General features: G+C 38.2%; 3 protein-coding genes across 6 annotated transcripts in view; all 3 read right to left on the reverse strand.

Annotated features, from left to right (window-relative positions):
- The window catches only part of skor1b (SKI family transcriptional corepressor 1b), a 40,115-nt gene extending 25,204 nt beyond the window's left edge, over positions 1-14,911 (reverse strand). The window contains 1 exon segment of the mRNA XM_020619307.1: positions 14,842-14,911. The gene's annotated coding sequence lies outside the window, so the exon portion shown is untranslated.
- cunh15orf61 (chromosome unknown C15orf61 homolog) lies at positions 13,865-14,843 on the reverse strand. Its single transcript, XM_020619310.1, has 2 exons — positions 14,103-14,843; positions 13,865-14,000 (listed from the first exon to the last, which is right to left on the reverse strand). The coding sequence occupies exons 1-2, from the start codon at positions 14,443-14,445 to the stop codon at positions 13,873-13,875; spliced, it is 471 nt and encodes a 156-aa protein (XP_020474966.1). The 5' UTR covers positions 14,446-14,843; the 3' UTR covers positions 13,865-13,872.
- The window catches only part of iqch (IQ motif containing H), a 23,547-nt gene continuing 18,395 nt past the window's right edge, over positions 13,914-19,065 (reverse strand). For 2 of the 4 annotated variants that reach the window (XM_020619303.1, XM_020619304.1), the window contains exons 17-23: positions 17,899-18,057; positions 16,429-16,551; positions 16,243-16,304; positions 15,663-15,771; positions 15,275-15,398; positions 14,951-15,013; positions 13,914-14,000 (exon numbers count right to left, since the gene is read on the reverse strand). In XM_020619303.1, coding sequence (XP_020474959.1) covers positions 15,315-15,398; positions 15,663-15,771; positions 16,243-16,304; positions 16,429-16,551; positions 17,899-18,057 — 537 coding nt within the window. In that variant the 3' untranslated portion in view covers positions 13,914-14,000; positions 14,951-15,013; positions 15,275-15,314. The remainder of the gene's footprint in view (positions 14,001-14,950; positions 15,014-15,274; positions 15,399-15,662; positions 15,772-16,242; positions 16,305-16,428; positions 16,552-17,898; positions 18,058-19,065) is intronic. The other 2 variants (XM_020619306.1, XM_020619305.1) reach the window with 2 other exon arrangements.

Below are 19,065 nucleotides of genomic sequence, written 5' to 3' on the forward strand. Positions count from 1 at the left end.
ATCATCTAAAGTGCAGCCTGAAATAGTACATATTCTTTTGCAGGCACTAGTGCTCCCTTAGCTGTTTTTGTTGTTGTTTTAATTAAAAAGACAGATGGGTGAGTTAAAAAAAAGGGTGTATTTGTGTGTATTCAAACATTTCTCTTTCTCTGTGTAAGTGCATGCAATCTTGCCTGACAGATACACAGAGAAAAGCCCAACAGACCACCTGGCAGAATTATTTTCCTGGAAAGCAATCTAATGTAAGATCCCTCATGACCTGCTCCACACAAATAACCCAGGCGTAGCGGTCAGCCTGGTTGGGTTTTTACAGGAGTCACTGCATGTACATGAGGTGAAGCACAAAACAAATTATAAAGCAGGTAAATGGTCACAAGGCTTGGCCTCACATGCTACACTGAACACAATGTCACACTGTCTACAGAGGAAACATCCCAAATAATATGTATTCTGTGGAGGCTGCTGGAAGCTAAATGATATTGTTGGTGTTAATAATCAATTCTGTGGGATTAGTTAAAATTGGAGGACAAAACACTAACAAATCAGGTGGCTTCTTCTAAAACAGCACCATAAAGACATAGAGCAGCAGAGCATATAGATTTTCCACAGGGCTCAATTGTGTGAAAAGTTGTCGGGCTTGCATTATTGACTTTCTCAGTGTGGTGGAACCATTGTAGTTAGGTGCCTTTCCTCAACTCTAATTATGGTGTCATAAACAGGAGAGACAATTAATGAAACTCACTCATGGCTTTAAAACCGCAGATAGGATTTGGAGAGGAAAGAAAACGGGGGCTAAGAGAGGACTTAGAGTAGTCATGGTATCAATCACAGCAAACTACTCCTCTGTTGAGTAACGAGCATGAGAGCTGGTCAATAAGTCAGCCAAAGTGCCAAAAGACTGTAATAGAGACACAGCAGAGGATAGGAGGGAGAGGTATTTGACCTGAGACTACCTGTCATGTTTACGAGGCTGTGCTCGTGCATCATGGAGGAGAAAAAGTCATACTGCCATGTGCCTGTTTGTAAAAATCAATATCATAAAATAACACTGCTTGTCATGTTTGTCCAACAATACCTTGTTCAGACAAAAGTCCTCTGAATAATCTGTTTTCAATGTTATTTTGCCTGGTGGAGAACTGACATCACAACCTTTTCCTCTATGCTATATATAAACTTTTACAAAATATGTGTGTAAGTAACTACCAAAAGAAAATAGAAAGATCAAGTTGGATGACTAAAATGTCAAGGAGACACCTCTCCACTTCTGAACATCCAAGCAGCAAAGCAGGTCACCTCAAGTTCAGCTGCTACAAAAAGTGGAAGATCAATATAACATTTGCAGTACAATAAAACGACAATACCAGAGAGCAGAAGCTGATGGTCACATCTAATAGCAAATTTATTTGGTCAGAGATGTTTCATCTGATTCTGATAAAAGCTGTCAGAGTAGAATTGGGAAAATAAAGTCCCTATACTGGCAATAAGGGACAAGAAGAATACTTTAAAACAGCTCTGAAATAGAGTCCCTTTAAGTTCCATTTTATAAAGGAACTTAAACACAGCCCTAGCAGATAACTGCTAACCAAAAGAAGGAGTTTATGCGGAGTTATCAGTCTCTGGGTAAAAGATGTTTTATAAGAAAAGATAAATGAATACTCTCTTGGGTGTTGACACATTTCTGTTCAACTGAACTCAGTTTTATTTTTATAACCCCATATCACAAATTTGGCCTTTAATTGTTTATGACCAGCAATGTAATGTTGTCTGTTTCTGTGGCTATATTTTGAATAAAACAGTAGCATAATATTAGCTGCCAACTATTGTCAGTTAGAAACGAATATAACAGTAGATCATCAGAATTTTGAATGACTTTACTTTTGACTTTCATGACTTAAGTTGGGATTCAACTTGACTTGCTTGATTCTCACCACAGTAACCTGAAACTTGCACGTGTGACTTACTCCCACCTTTCTATAAAACAGCACCCAAATAGTGCCCGAGATGCTGTGCTAACTGGGGAAGTGTAGCTGGGTGTCATCAGGGGAAGGCAAAGCTTGGATCTTATACATTTGTTGTAGATGTCTAAGCATATCCATAACAGAAAGGTGGCGTTCTTTCAGCCAGTACTAGGGTGCATTCAAACCATTTTTGCTTCTTATCTAATCATATGGCCTTATGATTCTTTATACCATGTAGAAGTGAACTACAACACTGTTCAAAATTCATAGGTATTATTTCAATGTGAAAAGGTTAGCACATAAAGGTTTAAGTAAATTGTTGAATGCAGGAGTTTTACATTAAGTGGAATAAGTGTCGGGGTATTTCCAGTTTTTCTGGTGTTTGTTTACCTCCTCCACTGATAGTGTGACATGTAGCACATCTACATTTACAATATGATGGTCGCAGTAAAGCCATTTTGATTTTCCAGAGTGAAAGGCAATAAAATGTAATTACAACATGTTTTACTATTAACTTCAAAACAGAGTTGCAGCAGCCAAAGCAATTTCATGCTGCCTGTAAAACAGTATCCAGCTAGAAGGAAAGGCAAAGTCATGGTTGGGTGGCAGAGGAGAGTGAGGTGTTGATAGCCCTCTTTGGGCTAACCATAGACGAGACTAGACCTGTGCCATATACCTAAAGTAGACAAATCTATTTCAGACACATATTAGATAAATATTTATATACCATAAACTGTATCAATAAATCCCGTAGGGAGAGGAAGCTATTCCGCAGCATGTCAATAACTGATTTTACCAGCAGATAATCATTTATCTCTCAATGGTGGAGCATGATATGGCGTCAATACCTGCTGTCAGAGTTCATTTTGACCATAGCAGTTAAAAAGAGCATCTCTGAGAGGATATGGCACCCTTCTATTCATCTCCATTGATTGGGATGCAGCGTGTTAGCAGGGGGAGAACAGCTGGCTGTCATGTCTTATGTCTTATGTTGTGGGCTGTATTAAGCTGGAGGGAAACTGTGGGCAATGTGGAAGGTCTACAGCTCCATTTTACTGCAGTGTTACAAGGGACACAGAGGAGTTAGGCCTTTTAATTGTCTCACTGAGACCTGGCTGCATACAAGTAGCCTTGATACACAGGAGGGGGAGATCGGAGGAGGGTTTATGGGTCTGAAATGGCAACTGCACAACAGTACTCTGATACCATGAACATATACAATCAGTCTGGATAAAGATCTCACCCTTGGCGGTATGAAAGGGGGAAGTGAGCAGCGCCCAGGAAAAATCAATATGGAACCACTCATTTTGGAAGGACATGTGTGTCACAGTCAATAGGAGTTAATAGGCTGGGTTGTTCAGTGAAGACAGGCGGCTTGGGAGAGCAGTCCACTCTGACAGCTTAATACATACTGAATGGCAAGCTGCTTGCATGTAACAGTCACTATGGACACATCAAGTGTGGAATGGAAGCTGATGGGCGCAGGCAAAAGTTAATTATAGAATAGAGCTGAAGGTCTTACACACAGAAGAACAGAATTACCCATCCAGTAATCACAAAAGACACATGCAGCTGACCCATGGTACAAACATACACACCACACATGTTTAGTCTCTGTTATTAACAATGACTGTAATTTACACCAGGAAAGATTGTTTAAAACTACCACTCTGATTAATGTTTTATGCCAAGAATTTGGTAATATTTTAAATCTGTCTTTCCTCTCATCTAATCACTGCTGTGTATTTGTACTTCTTATAGTAATAAACTTAAATTGAGTATAATGGACAATGAAAAAATAAATTCAGTAAGTAACAGAGCATTTTTAGTGAAAGACATGAAGGTCTTATTATATTATCATATTAAGAACTGAAATCCTATTTTTGTTCTCATATTAAACTGGCTAAATATGTAAACAATTTCACATGAAATATAAACATACATTTTAAAGTCTAAAGGTATCACTGGCAAGAGTTATTAGTTATTTAGTCATTTATTTATTTTGCTGTGCAGCAATGTTTCAAATGCCAAAGCAAAAGCTATGAATGTAATTTTTATTTTATATTCAAGTTTTAGAAATGTTTTTTTCAATCACATGCACAGTTAGCTACTATATTTTGACATATTTGTTCAAACTTAAACATACCGTATATAGCTTTCCTAACCACTGTAATAAATTTATATCTTGAAACATTTAGCACATTTTGAAAGGCCTACTGTATTTTATGGAAATGCACCTCAAACACTGAACAGTGATACAAATTTGTTTTACATTATTAATATTATCTCTGATACTGTTCCCAACAGACAAAAATTAAGTCATTGTATCATCTTTTATGAGTGCAATACACACACACACACACACACACATCTTTTATTAAAACTACAATGACCAAATATATTACCAGAACAATCAATAAATAAAATAAAAAATTCTAAGATGTGCGATTTGTATTGTCACATTACAGACATTTTGCTGTTCATTCAAATGGCTTCTTCTAACCTGAATCATACTGAGTGACTGTGATGATGCTACACACACATTTCCCTTTCTACTCCCTTGTGTTTCAGTGAACAACTGGGGGAGCAAAGGCACCAGATAACAGCTAAATACTAACGTGTGCTCACCTGAAGGCTTCTCTTCAACATCATTTGGCGATCTCCTCCCTGGCCTAATTAATTAGTGTTGAACGAACAGGCTTGTCACAGATTAATTGGCTTCAAGGACCTTATGGTAGAACAAACAGAAGCAACATTTTCACACTTCTGAAACATATTTTGCCTTCAGTTGAAGAAGATCCAGATCAGCCAAACTCAAGGAAATAATAATATTGCTAATAATAACTCAATTAATTGGGGTCTGCGGGTCATGCTGTTTGGTTCCAGAAAGAAAGATTCTCCTCTTAATTAGTCCCCATCATAGACTAATTTGGATTATAATCATCTCTTAATTTTATCCATCTAATTAATAATTAATTACAATTTCAGTATACAGTACAGTTCAAGTGATCTGCTACATTTTTATTGTACAAATGACAGGAAAGCAGCAAGTTGTGGATTAAGTCAAAGAAACATTTAGATGCTGGTAAGTACTGGCATTGTTCTGTTGAGCTCCTGGTAAGTGATCATCATTAGAACACATAAGGTTGAGGATTAAAAATAAAGAAAGTTCAAACTCAGTTTTATTCTTTTAACAGTGGTTAGGATTCAGGGAAGGAAAGGTGAAGCAGCCATGAGCTGAGCAAAACAGAGAAGAAAAGTAAAAGGGTCTTGGCTCCAACTGACATTTCAATAAGTGGAACAGAGCGTTAGCAATCCATTCCCAACTTTTCTGAAACAATTATTGCGATGGTACCTCCAGGCAATGTATGTTCCTGGTCCCTGGAGTCCTGCTGGCTGAAACAGTAATTGACTAAATTGTAGAACACATTGGGGCCATTTACAAATTTGCCAAAAATGAATCGTTTAAAATGAAATGAGGGTGACTCTCAAATTAGCAAGGAGTATGATTGAGATGTGGCTCTGGGAATTAAGAAGCATAATTTAGAGCTCTGTAGAAAGGAGCATCTGTGAATAGTCCAGTGTTACTCAACACCCTGCTCTGACTCGTATTTAACTATCACTGAGGTTTAACAGATGTTCAGTAAAACACTCCAGTTCATATTTAAATGATAGATAGATAGAATTAAGAAACTCTCAAACTCCTGCCTTACAGAGCATATATTTTGTATATTTTGTTTTTCAAGCTACCAAAATATAATGCAGTCCTGTGCTTTTCACATCAAAATGTATGATTGACTAGACATTAAAGTGAAAAACAAAGCAAAACAAATAACAAAAACTACTGAGCTGTAACACTGATACAAAAAACTGTGAAAAAGTGTAACATTCAACCACAGAGTACAATGTACTGTAAGAGGAAGTGACTTCAGGCTTGAGCGGAGTAATTTAGGTCCATGAAACAGTTCCTTAGCTAAAAATAATAATTTTTCTGAGAGCAGTGTTATAAATCATATGACACAAATCTCATTGGTTTAAACATATTGTGCTGCAAGGTGTTTGGGAAAGTGATCTTAGCTACATTTTACAAGGTGTACTCATTTCTGAAAAACACTAGCAAATTACTCTGACTGTTAAGGGCCTGACAGTTTTGATTGATTGTTGTGCAGACACTGTGTTGATTGTTGCCTGTTGTGCCATTCCTGTGGCTCCCAGCAGCCACTGCTTTCATCTCACTCGGGCTAAACTCTTCCAACCAGTGATGAGTAATTACTAAGTTCATTAGCCACGCTAGTGGCCTAGAGAATTATTAAAACAACATTTGTCATGAACTCTCTCCAGTACTTTTAAATATCTTAACTGTCTGCATTTGGCTTTTAAATAGGCAATTATTACTTTCTCTATAAACTCTATAACTTCACAGGTAAATCTGCCAAAATAACCAAATTGAGAAATGGGATGATGGCAAATAAGCAGACCAATTAATGAAGTTTGTTATCACAACAACTCATTTTCATATATACAAGGAGTCCCTGTGAACTGTCGGACCTACCTCAACGCCATCAGTCCTGGCTCTTTTCAAACTGTGCACCAAAAAACAAACAAACAAACAAACAAAAAAAACAGATTTATTGCTGAATACAAAAATAACACAAAAGCAAATAACACCTCAGTAAAGATAAAATAACACAAACCTTCCTTCAACAAAAGACCATTCCTCCGTGAAAGGTCTGAAGTGAAAGAACCACAAGCTACGTATCTTAGTGCAATCTCCAAGTAATTTTTCTTTAATAGGAAAATTGTTACTTATTGATCTGCACTTTGTAAAGCCTCCCAGCAATGCTCCAATCACCACAGCTGTCAAAGCCGTGGAAATACACTCTGTTTCTTTGCGATCGGATGGCACACCGATCCCATTACTGGCACATTTCCAGTGTTAATTACCTTCAACATACCATCATCTCCCTCAAAAGAGTCTGGTACAGGCCACTAGTGTCCCACCAGAGGACAGCGGGGGGTAAGACTGATAGGCTGAGTCTGGAGATATCGTGCTTTGCCTTGCTTTCCCTGTCTAGAGCTTGTGTTGAATCTGTGCATCACTGAGTCTGGCCATTAGGCAGCATGATGGGCTTTTCTTTTCCAGACCATTTCCCATGGTCAAAATAGCATAAAAACACCATTTTGGTTCAATAGCAAAGACTTCAACTGAATAATCACAAGGGTGAAACTGTAACTATTACATAGGCACCTCTGGGATAACCATACATAACAGGGGTGTCAAAAACACTGTAGGTTTTCTGGAGGGCAAAGTGTTTAAAGTGTATGCTGTTGGCTCTTGCTCCAACATCTGCTTTTAATTACTCAATTAGTGCAATCATTTAGTCTCTTTGACATTCATCCAAATGGCAACTCATAGCCGGAAGTTGTTCAGTTTAAGCAGAGCGTTAAGAAAAGTCATGAAAAATGCATACACGGTAATGTATATGGATACTTAACTAATTGAACCAATTAAAGGAAGGGAACTGTTTTGAGTGAGAACAGTGCCGACATTGCCCTCTGGGAAGAAGCTTTGACACCTCTGATCTACAGCCTCCCCTCTCCCCATTCAAAGATCTGGGCCTAAGGTCATATTTCAGCAGACAAAAGGTTTTTGACTTCAATCAAACAGCAACAATGAATTTTATGTTTTAACCCATGCAGATTAAAGGCTGTGCAGAGCATCAGATGAGCCACTATAGTACAAATCAATAGCAAGAAGAAAACTTACATTGTTTTTAGAATGCTGACTGTATCCTCAGGAACTGCAGAAAAGCGCTAGGAGGATTTGTTAATGCATATGCAACTTCAAAGCCTGTCTTCATGTCTATGGGATACAATGCCTTTCTTACCACTGTTGTTTGGACACAAAGTATAAACCTCTCTTGGTTTGTACTTTTCAGGACTTTTGTTTGTGCTTTCTCTCGTGAATATATGTATATTTCAGCAAAGACCTAGCAGAGGATCAAGCTTAGGATCAAATGAATATCTTCTTGGCTTAAGATGAGCTATGATACGTCCTCCTCAAGTTACACCAATGCAATCCCCCCCAACTACAAAGAAAAAAAAAAAAGAGTGATTGTACCCCTGCGGTGGTGATTTCCTGCATACTATGGATGCATAAATAAACATAGGCATAAATACACAGAGGACACTGACTGGGACTAGCTGGCCAAGTGGGGCAGCTGTTATTAAAAGGGCTATTTATCACTGTCACCCCTTTCAGGTTCTGTTCCTCTCTGCCCTCCAGCGATGTCACTAGGCCGCAAAGGAACAATGTGGCTCATCCAACCAAACCTACTCCCTCTTTCCTATATACATAAACATGCAAACACACACACACACACACTCATGGTCACAACTACGCATATACAAAGTAAGTATATATAGCTTTACCAACCTACATATGTAGGTTGTGAGTATAAACTGCAATCAACTTCACATTTGATGACTCGGCTGAAACAAACACAAAAACAAGACCTCACTTCTTTTGATTTCTGCCAGAGATCTACAGCTACACTGCACACACCGTTTATTTTCCGCTCTGTTACATTATTGACTGTAGCCACAATTATCCACTTTTCTGAAGCACTACATTAAGTGAATTCCCCCTTTGCTGGACAATAAGTACAGAAGGTTCGCTAAGTCATGCTATTCCTCAGCCTGAGGGGACAGATTACTTCTTCTGCACCCTCATCATCATTAGCAAGCCCAGATAAAAACACACATCTCAATTAGTCCACTTCTGCTGGGGGAGGTACGTCAGATGGGTCAGACGCTTCCGTGCCATAACTTCACTTACAGCAGCTCATGCCATGTCCGGCCTGAAGGCCAGAGATTACATTAGCAAACAATCACAACATGTTTAAAGGTTTCAGCATTTAAAGGGAGCCTTGGATTAAATTAAATCCCAAAATGTTGTGTTCTGTAATAAAAGTTGGAATATATATTCAAACAAAAGACCCCCAGGTACAGTACATGCACAATCAGCATGTAATACTGTAGATATGCAGTCAGCAAAGCTGGGACTGTTCACATTTTAAACTGGTTAGAGCTAGAATAGAAAATCAATAGAAAATTATGTTTGCCATAGCATATACAATAAATTATATTGGAGCAACTAATGATTTATAGTTTTAAAAAAAGGTTAATAGTTAGGTTTATGAAACAAAAAACAGCTACCTAGAATCCAAGGTGCCATCACCAAGTGCCTTGTTTTGTCTGACTAAAGGTTCAGAACCTAAAGTTATTCATTTGATTATGATGCAAGACAAAGAGAAACAGTAAATGGAATCTGAGAAATTATAGCATTTTTCCATATTTTTGCTTCATAATTTAAATTATTAACTGATTATCACCATATTTATTACCTTTCTCTTTATTGCCTTATCAGTTCCTTGCCTAGTCATTTCAGCTCTACCTTACAGTTTATTTGGAATTTCTGGTCTACATCACCAGCAAGCATTCTAATGCACTCCTCCCTCATTTTCCTTCATCTAAGTACTGGTGTTCTACATCACCTATAAACCTCTCACACACAGCAATCCACTCACGATTAATGAAGTGCTTACTTAACCAATTTAAACCCTTAATTCCTATTAATTCAACATAATAGCCATCCTCTCTGCCAGAATTAACAACCCTCTAGCAGAAACCTACAAATCTCTGCAGGCCAGAAAGAGTCAACCCAGCAAATTCCATATTCTTTGATAAATATGTAACAGTATGTATATCACTGTTAAAATGCATAACCCTCATGTAAGACCCCTATCAAGTCTGCTTTACACCTGTATTACATTTCCCCCTCAATCAGCAGCTTTTCTGAGACACCGGCCTCCCACGAGAAGCAGAAACCATTATAAGAGAGTGCAGCTCATTTGCAGAAAGATTGGAGATCACAATGCATCAAAAAGTATGTGAAGCATTTCTGAGAACAAAATTGATTTATTCCATTTCCATGTTTGTATGCAGCATCAGTATCAGTGTATTTAATGTAAATCCCCAGTCTAGCATTAAGTTGTTGTGTGGGTTGCTGTTTATTGTGCAAGTAAGGAGCAGGGCAATCAAATAACACAAGGTGCCTGAACTGGTGCAAAATTAAGGTATATGCAATATTTCTTGATGTAAAATATTTTGCCTTGAACTGAATAATAAAGCATATACGCAATGTAACAAATTATATCAGTCAAGCAAAACTATGCATTATCTCCCCTTGTCTGATACACTGATGCTGCTTGTTTAAGCTATAAAGACATTAGGCTGTTCTTTATGAAAGGAAATGCATAAACAAATAAATAAATATTTCTGAGTATTTCAATTCTGAATCAGGAAAAACAGATCAAGCAGAGCCTGTGGCTAGAAGGAGCCTGACTGCATGCTGGTGGGGGGTAAAAGACAGCCTGGGGGGTGTGGAGGGCGTCTGTTTTTTAATGAGCTGAAACTTTAAATACTGCATAATATATAATAAAAATGGATAGTTCATTTAACTCTTCCCGATAAGTCTTGGAAAAACTATTAAAACCCGTTATTCTCTTAATGTCAACAGAGTAAGCATTAAGTATGAATGAAGTGAACATGATACTGCATCATCAACAAGAAAGAAAAACAAAACAATAATCTACTTGAACAGGAAGACAAAGAGATCTGGGCATGAAGTTAAGTGCACAGGCTTAAGGGCATCAACTAAACAGTATAAGGAATGACAATGATATATTTAACTATATAAATTTAGATCCACTCTACGAATAGAAGATTAGCATTTTTATTATGCTTTTAATGAGAAGTAAAGTATAAGAGACCTTGATGAAATTGTCCACCACTTAAAACAACTTATTCTCAATGTAAATTGGGAGTGGTCTTGAAGAAGACGAGCCAGAAGAGATGAGCAACAGACATTTCAGCCACCCATGACACTAGCGTTGGCAACACTGATTGGCACAGCAGGCATACTCTCTTCAATACTCCCCCCTTCCCCCGACACACACAAATATACAACATGTCATAAAGATAAAGAAGGAAGGGAGGATGTAAAGAAAAGAATTATGGTGCTCCTCGTCATCCCTTGGGTGATGAAACACACCATAATAGATTTTTAATGGCTTCACTACACTATGCCCCCTCCAAAGAAAAAGAAGAGGTCAGAGATTATTAGCTACTGAAAATATTTTTTTTAACAATTACTAAACTAAATCTAGCAAATTTAATAAACAAAATGTATACTGCTCTTTCCCAGCTGATCAAAGTGTGCAAATACCGGTGACTGGAGATGTTTCTAGTTGAAAAGTAATGAACTATATGTCTCAGTTGTCACTTCGTAATTCAAGAAATGCCATTTCACAGTGAACGTTGTGACAATGTTGGCCGACACCTCTGCATTTAGTTGTAATTCCAGCATGATCCTTAAAGTGATCTGAGTGATTGGTCTGATACCCCTGCTGCTCGTGGAGCAAGCACAGAGACAGCGCTTGTGGCCGATCTACAGGCTTAATAATGATAACCTTGCCAGCATTAGCTGCAGGGGTTGTTCACACAATAATTGTTTCTGCCAAGCCATATATCTATATGACAGAAAAACCTGGTGTGACGTTTCTGCTAAATAATTGATTTAAGAATCAGCTGCATCAACTGTTTCAAGATGAACATGGTTTGTGCTATTTTTTACACTGAAGAAACAGAACATATTACCTAATTAGAAGATAATTAGAAGTCTCTGCCAGTTGATTAGCAATTTCACTGTTCAACATTAACAATTTACAGCAGCAGCACACTTAATTTCAGCACTTGTTTTGCTTTACTTACCTAAATTCTAAACAGTATAAGTATTTAAAGATTTCACCTTGACAAAACTTATTACCAGCTCCAGCATGCAATTAAACTTGCCAAACAGGCATTAATTCTTTGTTCATTAGCACATTAGATGTGTTGGGTAATTTAGACACTTCAATACAGGACTAGACTACTAAAGCTATTAAAAGGCATCAATCTTGCACCAATCTTAGATATATTTTGTTAATTTACAGCAGCCCATTTGTCAGTCCACATACAGTACCATATAAAGGCACTTGTGGTGACTGAAGTTCGACGTGTAATGCTAAGCTTCTCTCTGAGCTGAAGGGGTGCCCTCTCCTGCAGTTTAGTGTGATTCAAAGGTGAAGCCCTGAAAACAAATACAATGTAGTCACCTACTCCACAGTTTAGATTTCACTGACTCACATCCATCCTATAATAGCTACACACAAAGCGACAGTCAGTTGCAACCCCATGCAACTGTGTCTGGCTGTGTGACCATATCAATGCAGCTCATGGGTCAAAAGGTCAATGAGTAATTAAGACATGGATGCCTGAGCATTCCCCATGCACACTTTCAATCCTGATGAAAGGCTGGAAATAAAAGGAGGGGGGCTTAGGTGCAGCCTGATACTACATATCAGATTTCCATAAGTGTGTCTAAGTGTTCGTGTTCAAGGCAATTAGTATGATTAAGAGATAGTGTGGTGTCACCACACTGTTTAAGAGGAGTTTGAATTCTGCATGAGGTTTCAAAATTGTGTATATGCTTACAATAAAAACATATTTAAGAGAATGTTTTGCAGTTGTGCAAATTACATTCTGGGACCTAAAATACCTGTTAAATATCCTATTCAGTAAAAAAAGAGTGGTTGCTTCAGCAAAGCAAAGCGGTATTTCTTCCTTTTGAGGGGAAAACGTGTTGATGGTGGTTGGTTGGACCTACAACTGAATGCTGACAACAAAGAAGAGACATTTAACAATTTTTACCCATTAAAATATTCTTGCATAGGATGAACCAGTTTAAAAAAACACTAGACCCACATGAAGAGGCTACCATCATCAGCACCATGCAGGCCAAAACCAGCCTTCAAGTGCAAAGAAGGTCAAAAGGTGCATTGATTTACATGTACAACAAGAAATTATTTGTTCTGTTTCATTGTTGCTAAAAATGAAGAGGCCAGGGCCAGAAAATTGAGGCTCCTGATAAATGCTACTAGTTGGAGATGCTGAGGGGTAAAGAAATCAATATGGCAGTTTGTCAACCTGGCTCTCTGAGGGAGCAGTAGGTAAGTGTGCCCTGTCAGCAAAGCACATTACCAGAAATCAAAGGCCAGAGAAGGCCCGGAGGAAGCCATGTAGGTGTCTCTATACAAAGGCAACACTTTGGTAATTAAAACCTATTTTATCAGACCTGTCCTGTCACTGTTTTTTCTCTAACCCTATTGACTTATCTGTTGCATGGAGAGTGATCACTAATTTACCTTTAGATAAATGAGCTGCAGTTATTTAAATTCTCACATTTGTCACACAAAATGAGGCAAAAGACATGGCATCACATAAATTATGCCACTTGATATCATTTACATTAAGACTTAAGACACTAAAGGAACTGTTGTCTGTCCCTTTTTTTCAAAAGTTGATCTTAAGTTGTATTGTGGCAAATACAAGTATAAGTCCAAGTGATATAAAAAACCACTGCCTGTAAATAATTTCCTGCGCGGTCTCTTCTGTATGCTTTAACTCTTTTTTTTGCAAAAATATATTTTTTACTATAAACTCACATATACAGCTTGTATATGAGACACCTAGGAAAAGGAGATGTGTCAAGTGACAAGATTTGGAGGAATCCTAAATTCTGCATACAATTTTTATTTAAAGTTAGCATTCCAAAAAACCACTGCATGTCAAGCATAATAATAAGCAAAGCTACACCTCCACTGCAATTTTAGATGTTTAAAAATTTACCTGTGGCATCACACAATAGCAGCACTACTGACAGAGGATGGTACTTCTGTTGAAATGTTGTAAATACAGCAGATAGGTACACAATACTACAGGTTTTTTTTTATTTGGGGAAACGGGGGGTGTGTCAATACTGTGCGCCTTCATCTTCTTTGTAAGCAAAATAGACTGTGACAGGTCCAACACTTGTCTGCACTGTTTCCGCAGCTCCCACCACCATCCAACAACCAATGCCATAGGCCAAACAAGGGATGCCTGCAATTAAAAGGAAACACTGATTATGTAGTGTTTAAATAAAATAGAATGGTTGGTGGTATCTTCAAGTAATAAAGTGCAATATTAAATGTATTTACTGACCCAGATTAATCACTTTCAACAAGGTGAAAAACTTGTCTTCAAAGTCCAGATTCTGTGGAGGTGCTTTGGTACAATGATATTTTATAAAGGGGAAGCAGCCTGTTCTCAGTATTTGGTAGTTGGATCCCTGAACCCTCCAGTTAAAGTTGGACAGTCCAAACTGGTCATTGTGGACTGAGCTATAGCGGACACAGTATGAAGTCCACGGCGGGAGATTGCGCTGCAGCAGGTGGCAGGTTAACACCTCGGAGGCAGCTGGACGCGGGCCTAAACGGCCAAATGTGCTTGGAAACAGTGCGATCTTTAGAAAGATGCCGTGTATCCTCCTGAAAAATTCCTTCATGACTTGTGCAAAAAGCAGAGTGATGAACTTCGGCTAACGTTACTCGCTGTAATTTATCACTTGGCCTGCATTCAAATTACCACCCATTTGTGAAACGTACCGAAATTTTAAACCGGCTGATGTGCAACAGCTACTGTTGCAACTACATCCTTTAAAGCTGTTTGAATGCTGCAAGCAGGGCAATTTATATTAAGCGACTTACTTGAGCCTCGGCTAAAGCAAATGCGGCCGAAGACCTACAACAACCTAATCCTACATAGAGCTACACGTCCGGATACATGTTCTGAACACAGTTATCTTATCCAGTTAATACATCTGAGAAGGAAGTAGCTCCCCTCTGCTTATGAGATTATTTTATAGTGCTACCGTTCATGCCTTCTAGCTTTGACCTGGTACCTCTGCTATAGTCATCCGGCTGGAAACGCAGCGCTGCGCAGTTGTTCCTCTTCAATCGAATTAACTAATACTACTTGCATTTTATTGAACGTGATGCGTGTACACTCACCAGTGTGTGGTCCTATGCGTCGTGGAGACTGTTCAGATTGCAGTATATTCAAACCGGGCCATCCTATAAAACAACAAAAAGTAAACATACAAAAAGTTATTCACAAGTGAACTTTCTAATAAAATGCATATTGCTACTGAAACAATATTCATCTTTTTCACTTCGCTGTGGTATATTATGTTCTGATTTTACCATTATTTACCATGAAGACAAATTGAAAAACTAAATGTTATAAAGTTCTGATTTTACATACTGTCTCTACTTTTTCTGATTTAGGGTTGTGTAGATCTTGACATTAAAGCTGACAAAGATGCAGTGACTTAACTTGATGAGAGTAAGGCAAGGTTATCAGCGAGGCTGCTGTCTAAGCAGCAGGTTTGTGCTCCACTGCTCGCAGCTTGTTCTGAACAGTCATCTGCACTACATCTTTTATGTTCTTGATCAGGTCCTCCAAAACACATACACATACACACACACACACACACACACACACACACACACACACACACGCACGCACGCACACACACACACACACAAACAGAATTTAAATTATTATGATCAAATAAATAAAATAAAATATTGCAAATAAAATTTTAAACATTAACTGGTTACACTTTGTTGAGTCAAAGCACTTCAGCTGGCAACAGCTTCACTGACTATGCAAGGTTCATCATGTAGCTGAGCAGAGATCATTAAGTCATTAACATGGTACCTTGAAATTGGTTTCTCCTTGCATTTTAGAAGATGATATTTCCTGATGAATGACAGACAGATTCTGAGCAAAGGTCACCAGAGCTCCCTGGAGATCCTCTGACACCGTTCTATTAACGATACACCAGACAAACGAGTTTACTAATGATCCTCCTGTTGCCAGCTAAGAAACAATCACCTTGTTCATCTGATGGTAGTGGTTAAATGAAACTTTCAGCAGACAGCATCCTCAGTCTTTAGTGGGATAAGCACAGGGTGATTTAACTGATACAGCACTGTGTAAGCTAAATGATTTGTGTGATAAATATATTAAATAACCCTCTGCTTAACAACTTCTACAGTTTGTAACAACATTTACAAAGCCAGAGGTGGCATCTTAATCCTCTAAAAGAATTGTTATTATCCAGTCTGGAGAATATTTCAGCCACCTAATCCTCTACCATTTTTGCATGTGTTTGTCTATCTGAAGAGAGCAAGGTAAAACAAGCTTAAATGTGCTCAGAATAGATTCTCCTGGAGACAAACCCCAAATTCCATTAATACTGTGTGTATATGAATATGATACAATAAGAAACACTTACATCATTCCAATACTACATCGCTCACTGCTGTCATAAAGAGCAAAGACAGTGCCTTGCTTCTTCTGCAATTTAAGTTGAAAACACACAGTCAAAAGAAGAGAGCCATCATTACATGGTATTATGTTTCAAAAAAGAACAGATGAAAGATTTATATAAATGTGAACAGGTTAATCATGACAGTTTTACCTTCATGTTAAATCTTATGCCATGAGCCTTGCACATCTTAAAGAACACATGATGGTAGAGCATAGAAAGGTTAGAGTGAAACAAATGACTCCCAATAACTGCGTAACAATTAACCACAGGAAGCTGTAAAAATAAACAAACGAACAGAGACACAGTAAAGAGACACAGACTGTAACACAATGTATGACTGCTGGCATTAGTTTTTCTCTTAGTCTGAGGTCAGGATAAAATCTATATAGAATACGAGAATAGAATAGAATAGAACAGAATAGCACACTTAATGTTCTATTATATTTTGTGCTGAAGTATAATAGGTAGCACTGTGTTTAAAATGGTTTGAGAAGAGATGGGTGAACTCCATACACATGTCCTAAGGGTCACTGTTGAGTTTGGGGAGTGTGTGATTAGTCAACATGATGAGTGTGAGGCACATGTGGTAAACTGTTGGGCCTTTCTTAATTAACTGCAGGGAGGAACAATTAATGTTTAGAATCATCCAAACACAAGATGAGCTTAACTGTATGATGCCAGTCAAAGACACTACATTTTCTGGACTGCAAATGTTTGCATTCAGTTTGAGACAGACGGACTGCTGACTGCAAAGGAGGACTACTCAACGAGTAGTACATATCACCATAATAGAGGGGTGACTAAGCACAGTAGCCTATGTGAGTGTGATAAGTAACACTAGAGAGGTTGATTACTTAAAAGTGGCAGGGCTGAAGGGGATAAAAATGTTCCTGGTTCTCAGGCACCTTTGGGGGGACAAAAAGCACAAGCCTTAAGCCCATGTGAGCTCAGGAGATAGCCCATAACTCGCTGTGACGGCTGTGTGTTTTCAGTTGTCAAACCAAGACCCTCACACAACAATAAAAGTGTCCAACAGGGATTTAATTGTGTTTGTAATATGCAGCCCCCTAATGATGGCCACTGCGAAACCCATTAACCACTGTAGTGGCTCAACTGCTGCACTGCAGCACCAGGCCACCAACTAAATGAATGCTTGATAAAATAATACAAGTCGCAGATTAACAAGCGTAAACTCAGGCATACTGCTAATAAAAGGACTCTATTGTTTAAGGCCTGGGACCAGGTTGATGAGGTGTTCAAGCATGCATACACATGCATAATGAAAATGGTATGAATTATTAATGTGTTGATTATTTAGACTCATTTATCAAAATGATAATGAATTCAGCACCTAAACACCAATTGAGCTCAGTGCGTAATTACAGTATTTAGTTGTATTTAACAAAAATGAGGAGCAAAAGATTGATCTATCTTTGTGATTACTGCAGAGGCATAACAATGTCCTCTAACATCTCAGCTCACTTTAGTGGTGTCTTTCTTGTTGAAGACAAAAATTAACAACATAATTTGGGAAGAAAACACTGTAAAAGTATACAACTTCAAAGACAGCATTTAAAAACATGATCAAAGGTGCCATTATAAGCAAACATAAAATGTTACTTTGGGTGCAATCTGATGTTCACAGCATTTCTCTCTGATTGGCATTGGCACTTCTAAACAGCCTGTGCTGCAATTCAGCGATCCTCCAGTCATCATCAAAACCATCTGGGTCATGGCCAACTGATCACTGTATGTGAGGTCCAGATCAATAGCCCAAACCTGCAAACAAGATATCATGAAGTCTGTGTCACAGCAGGTAAAAACAGACACTATAAACGTAACTCCAATTTAATGACAAAAATGGGGCATCAAAGTATTTGAGCCAACAGTTCTTATAAAGAGACGGGCCAGTCCTTTTTAATCTTTACAGTGTTATCCGTGTTGAGAAGCGGAGTGAAATGTGCACAGCCCTGCATATTTGGATTCAGTGTGCCCTGGGCTAGTTTGTTTGGCTCAGGTTTGATGAGAAGCAAAGTTCAAATATGTATGGTAAATGGCATCATTATAAGTATATTAAGGGGTCAGGTATGGTCATAGCCTTCTGCTTAAACAGGGCTAATTTCCCCAATAATAACATAATAGCTATGCCCTCTCTTCAAAAGTGGCAAATAAATCACCAGTGAAGGAGTTGTTAATAACTAAGTGGCAGTCGGCTGCCTCCTTTTGCTGTTCCTATTTGTCAAAGTAAACGCTCCTGCCACTGAATGCAAATCACTGCCTGTCTGAACCTTGTGGTCTCTGTAACCTGAGCACTTTATCTCCACTACTTCTTGGATATCTGACCTTATACAGTAACTGTTTTATATTTTATTTTGTATTGTTAGGTATTTTTAGTCAGATAGATATTGGATAGATACTTTATGTATTAGAAATGTTTAGTGGAGATAGGATGTCTAGTTAGACTGTTAAATGCTTAGTCATGCTTATGAGTTTCTACAGGGTACATCTGGTCAAGGATAACTAGAGAAAAGTTGATGACTGTCAGCAGACAGGGTGTTTAATATTATTATTATGACGTGTATAACTGTAGCCTTAGCCATAATATGTTCTTATGTTTAAGTCACGACATGTACTAGAGGTCTGTGAGAATGTTTTTAGCTACACACCACTTAATCAACAGACATACACACACATTGATTTGACTACTGCTATGACCAGCTGCAAAGCTGGCACCAGGGACACGTCACGGTTTGGCGTTTCTGTGTAGTATGGGGCTAGCCCAACCAA

This window comes from Monopterus albus, unplaced genomic scaffold (assembly GCF_001952655.1).
Source record: "Monopterus albus unplaced genomic scaffold, M_albus_1.0 scaffold218.1, whole genome shotgun sequence".
In the NCBI taxonomy this organism is placed as follows: Eukaryota; Metazoa; Chordata; class Actinopteri; order Synbranchiformes; family Synbranchidae; genus Monopterus; species Monopterus albus.

What these genes read in the sequence shown, in the direction of transcription:
- cunh15orf61 (XM_020619310.1), bottom strand. Translation starts at nt 14,445, where the DNA reads ATGAAGGAATTTTTCAGGAGGATACACGGCATCTTTCTAAAGATCGCA. An exon ending in GTTGAAAGTGATTAATCTGG is followed by an intron (nt 14,001 to 14,102) that starts GTCAGTAAATAC and finishes TTTTAATTGCAG; the next exon opens with GCATCCCTTGTTTGGCCTAT.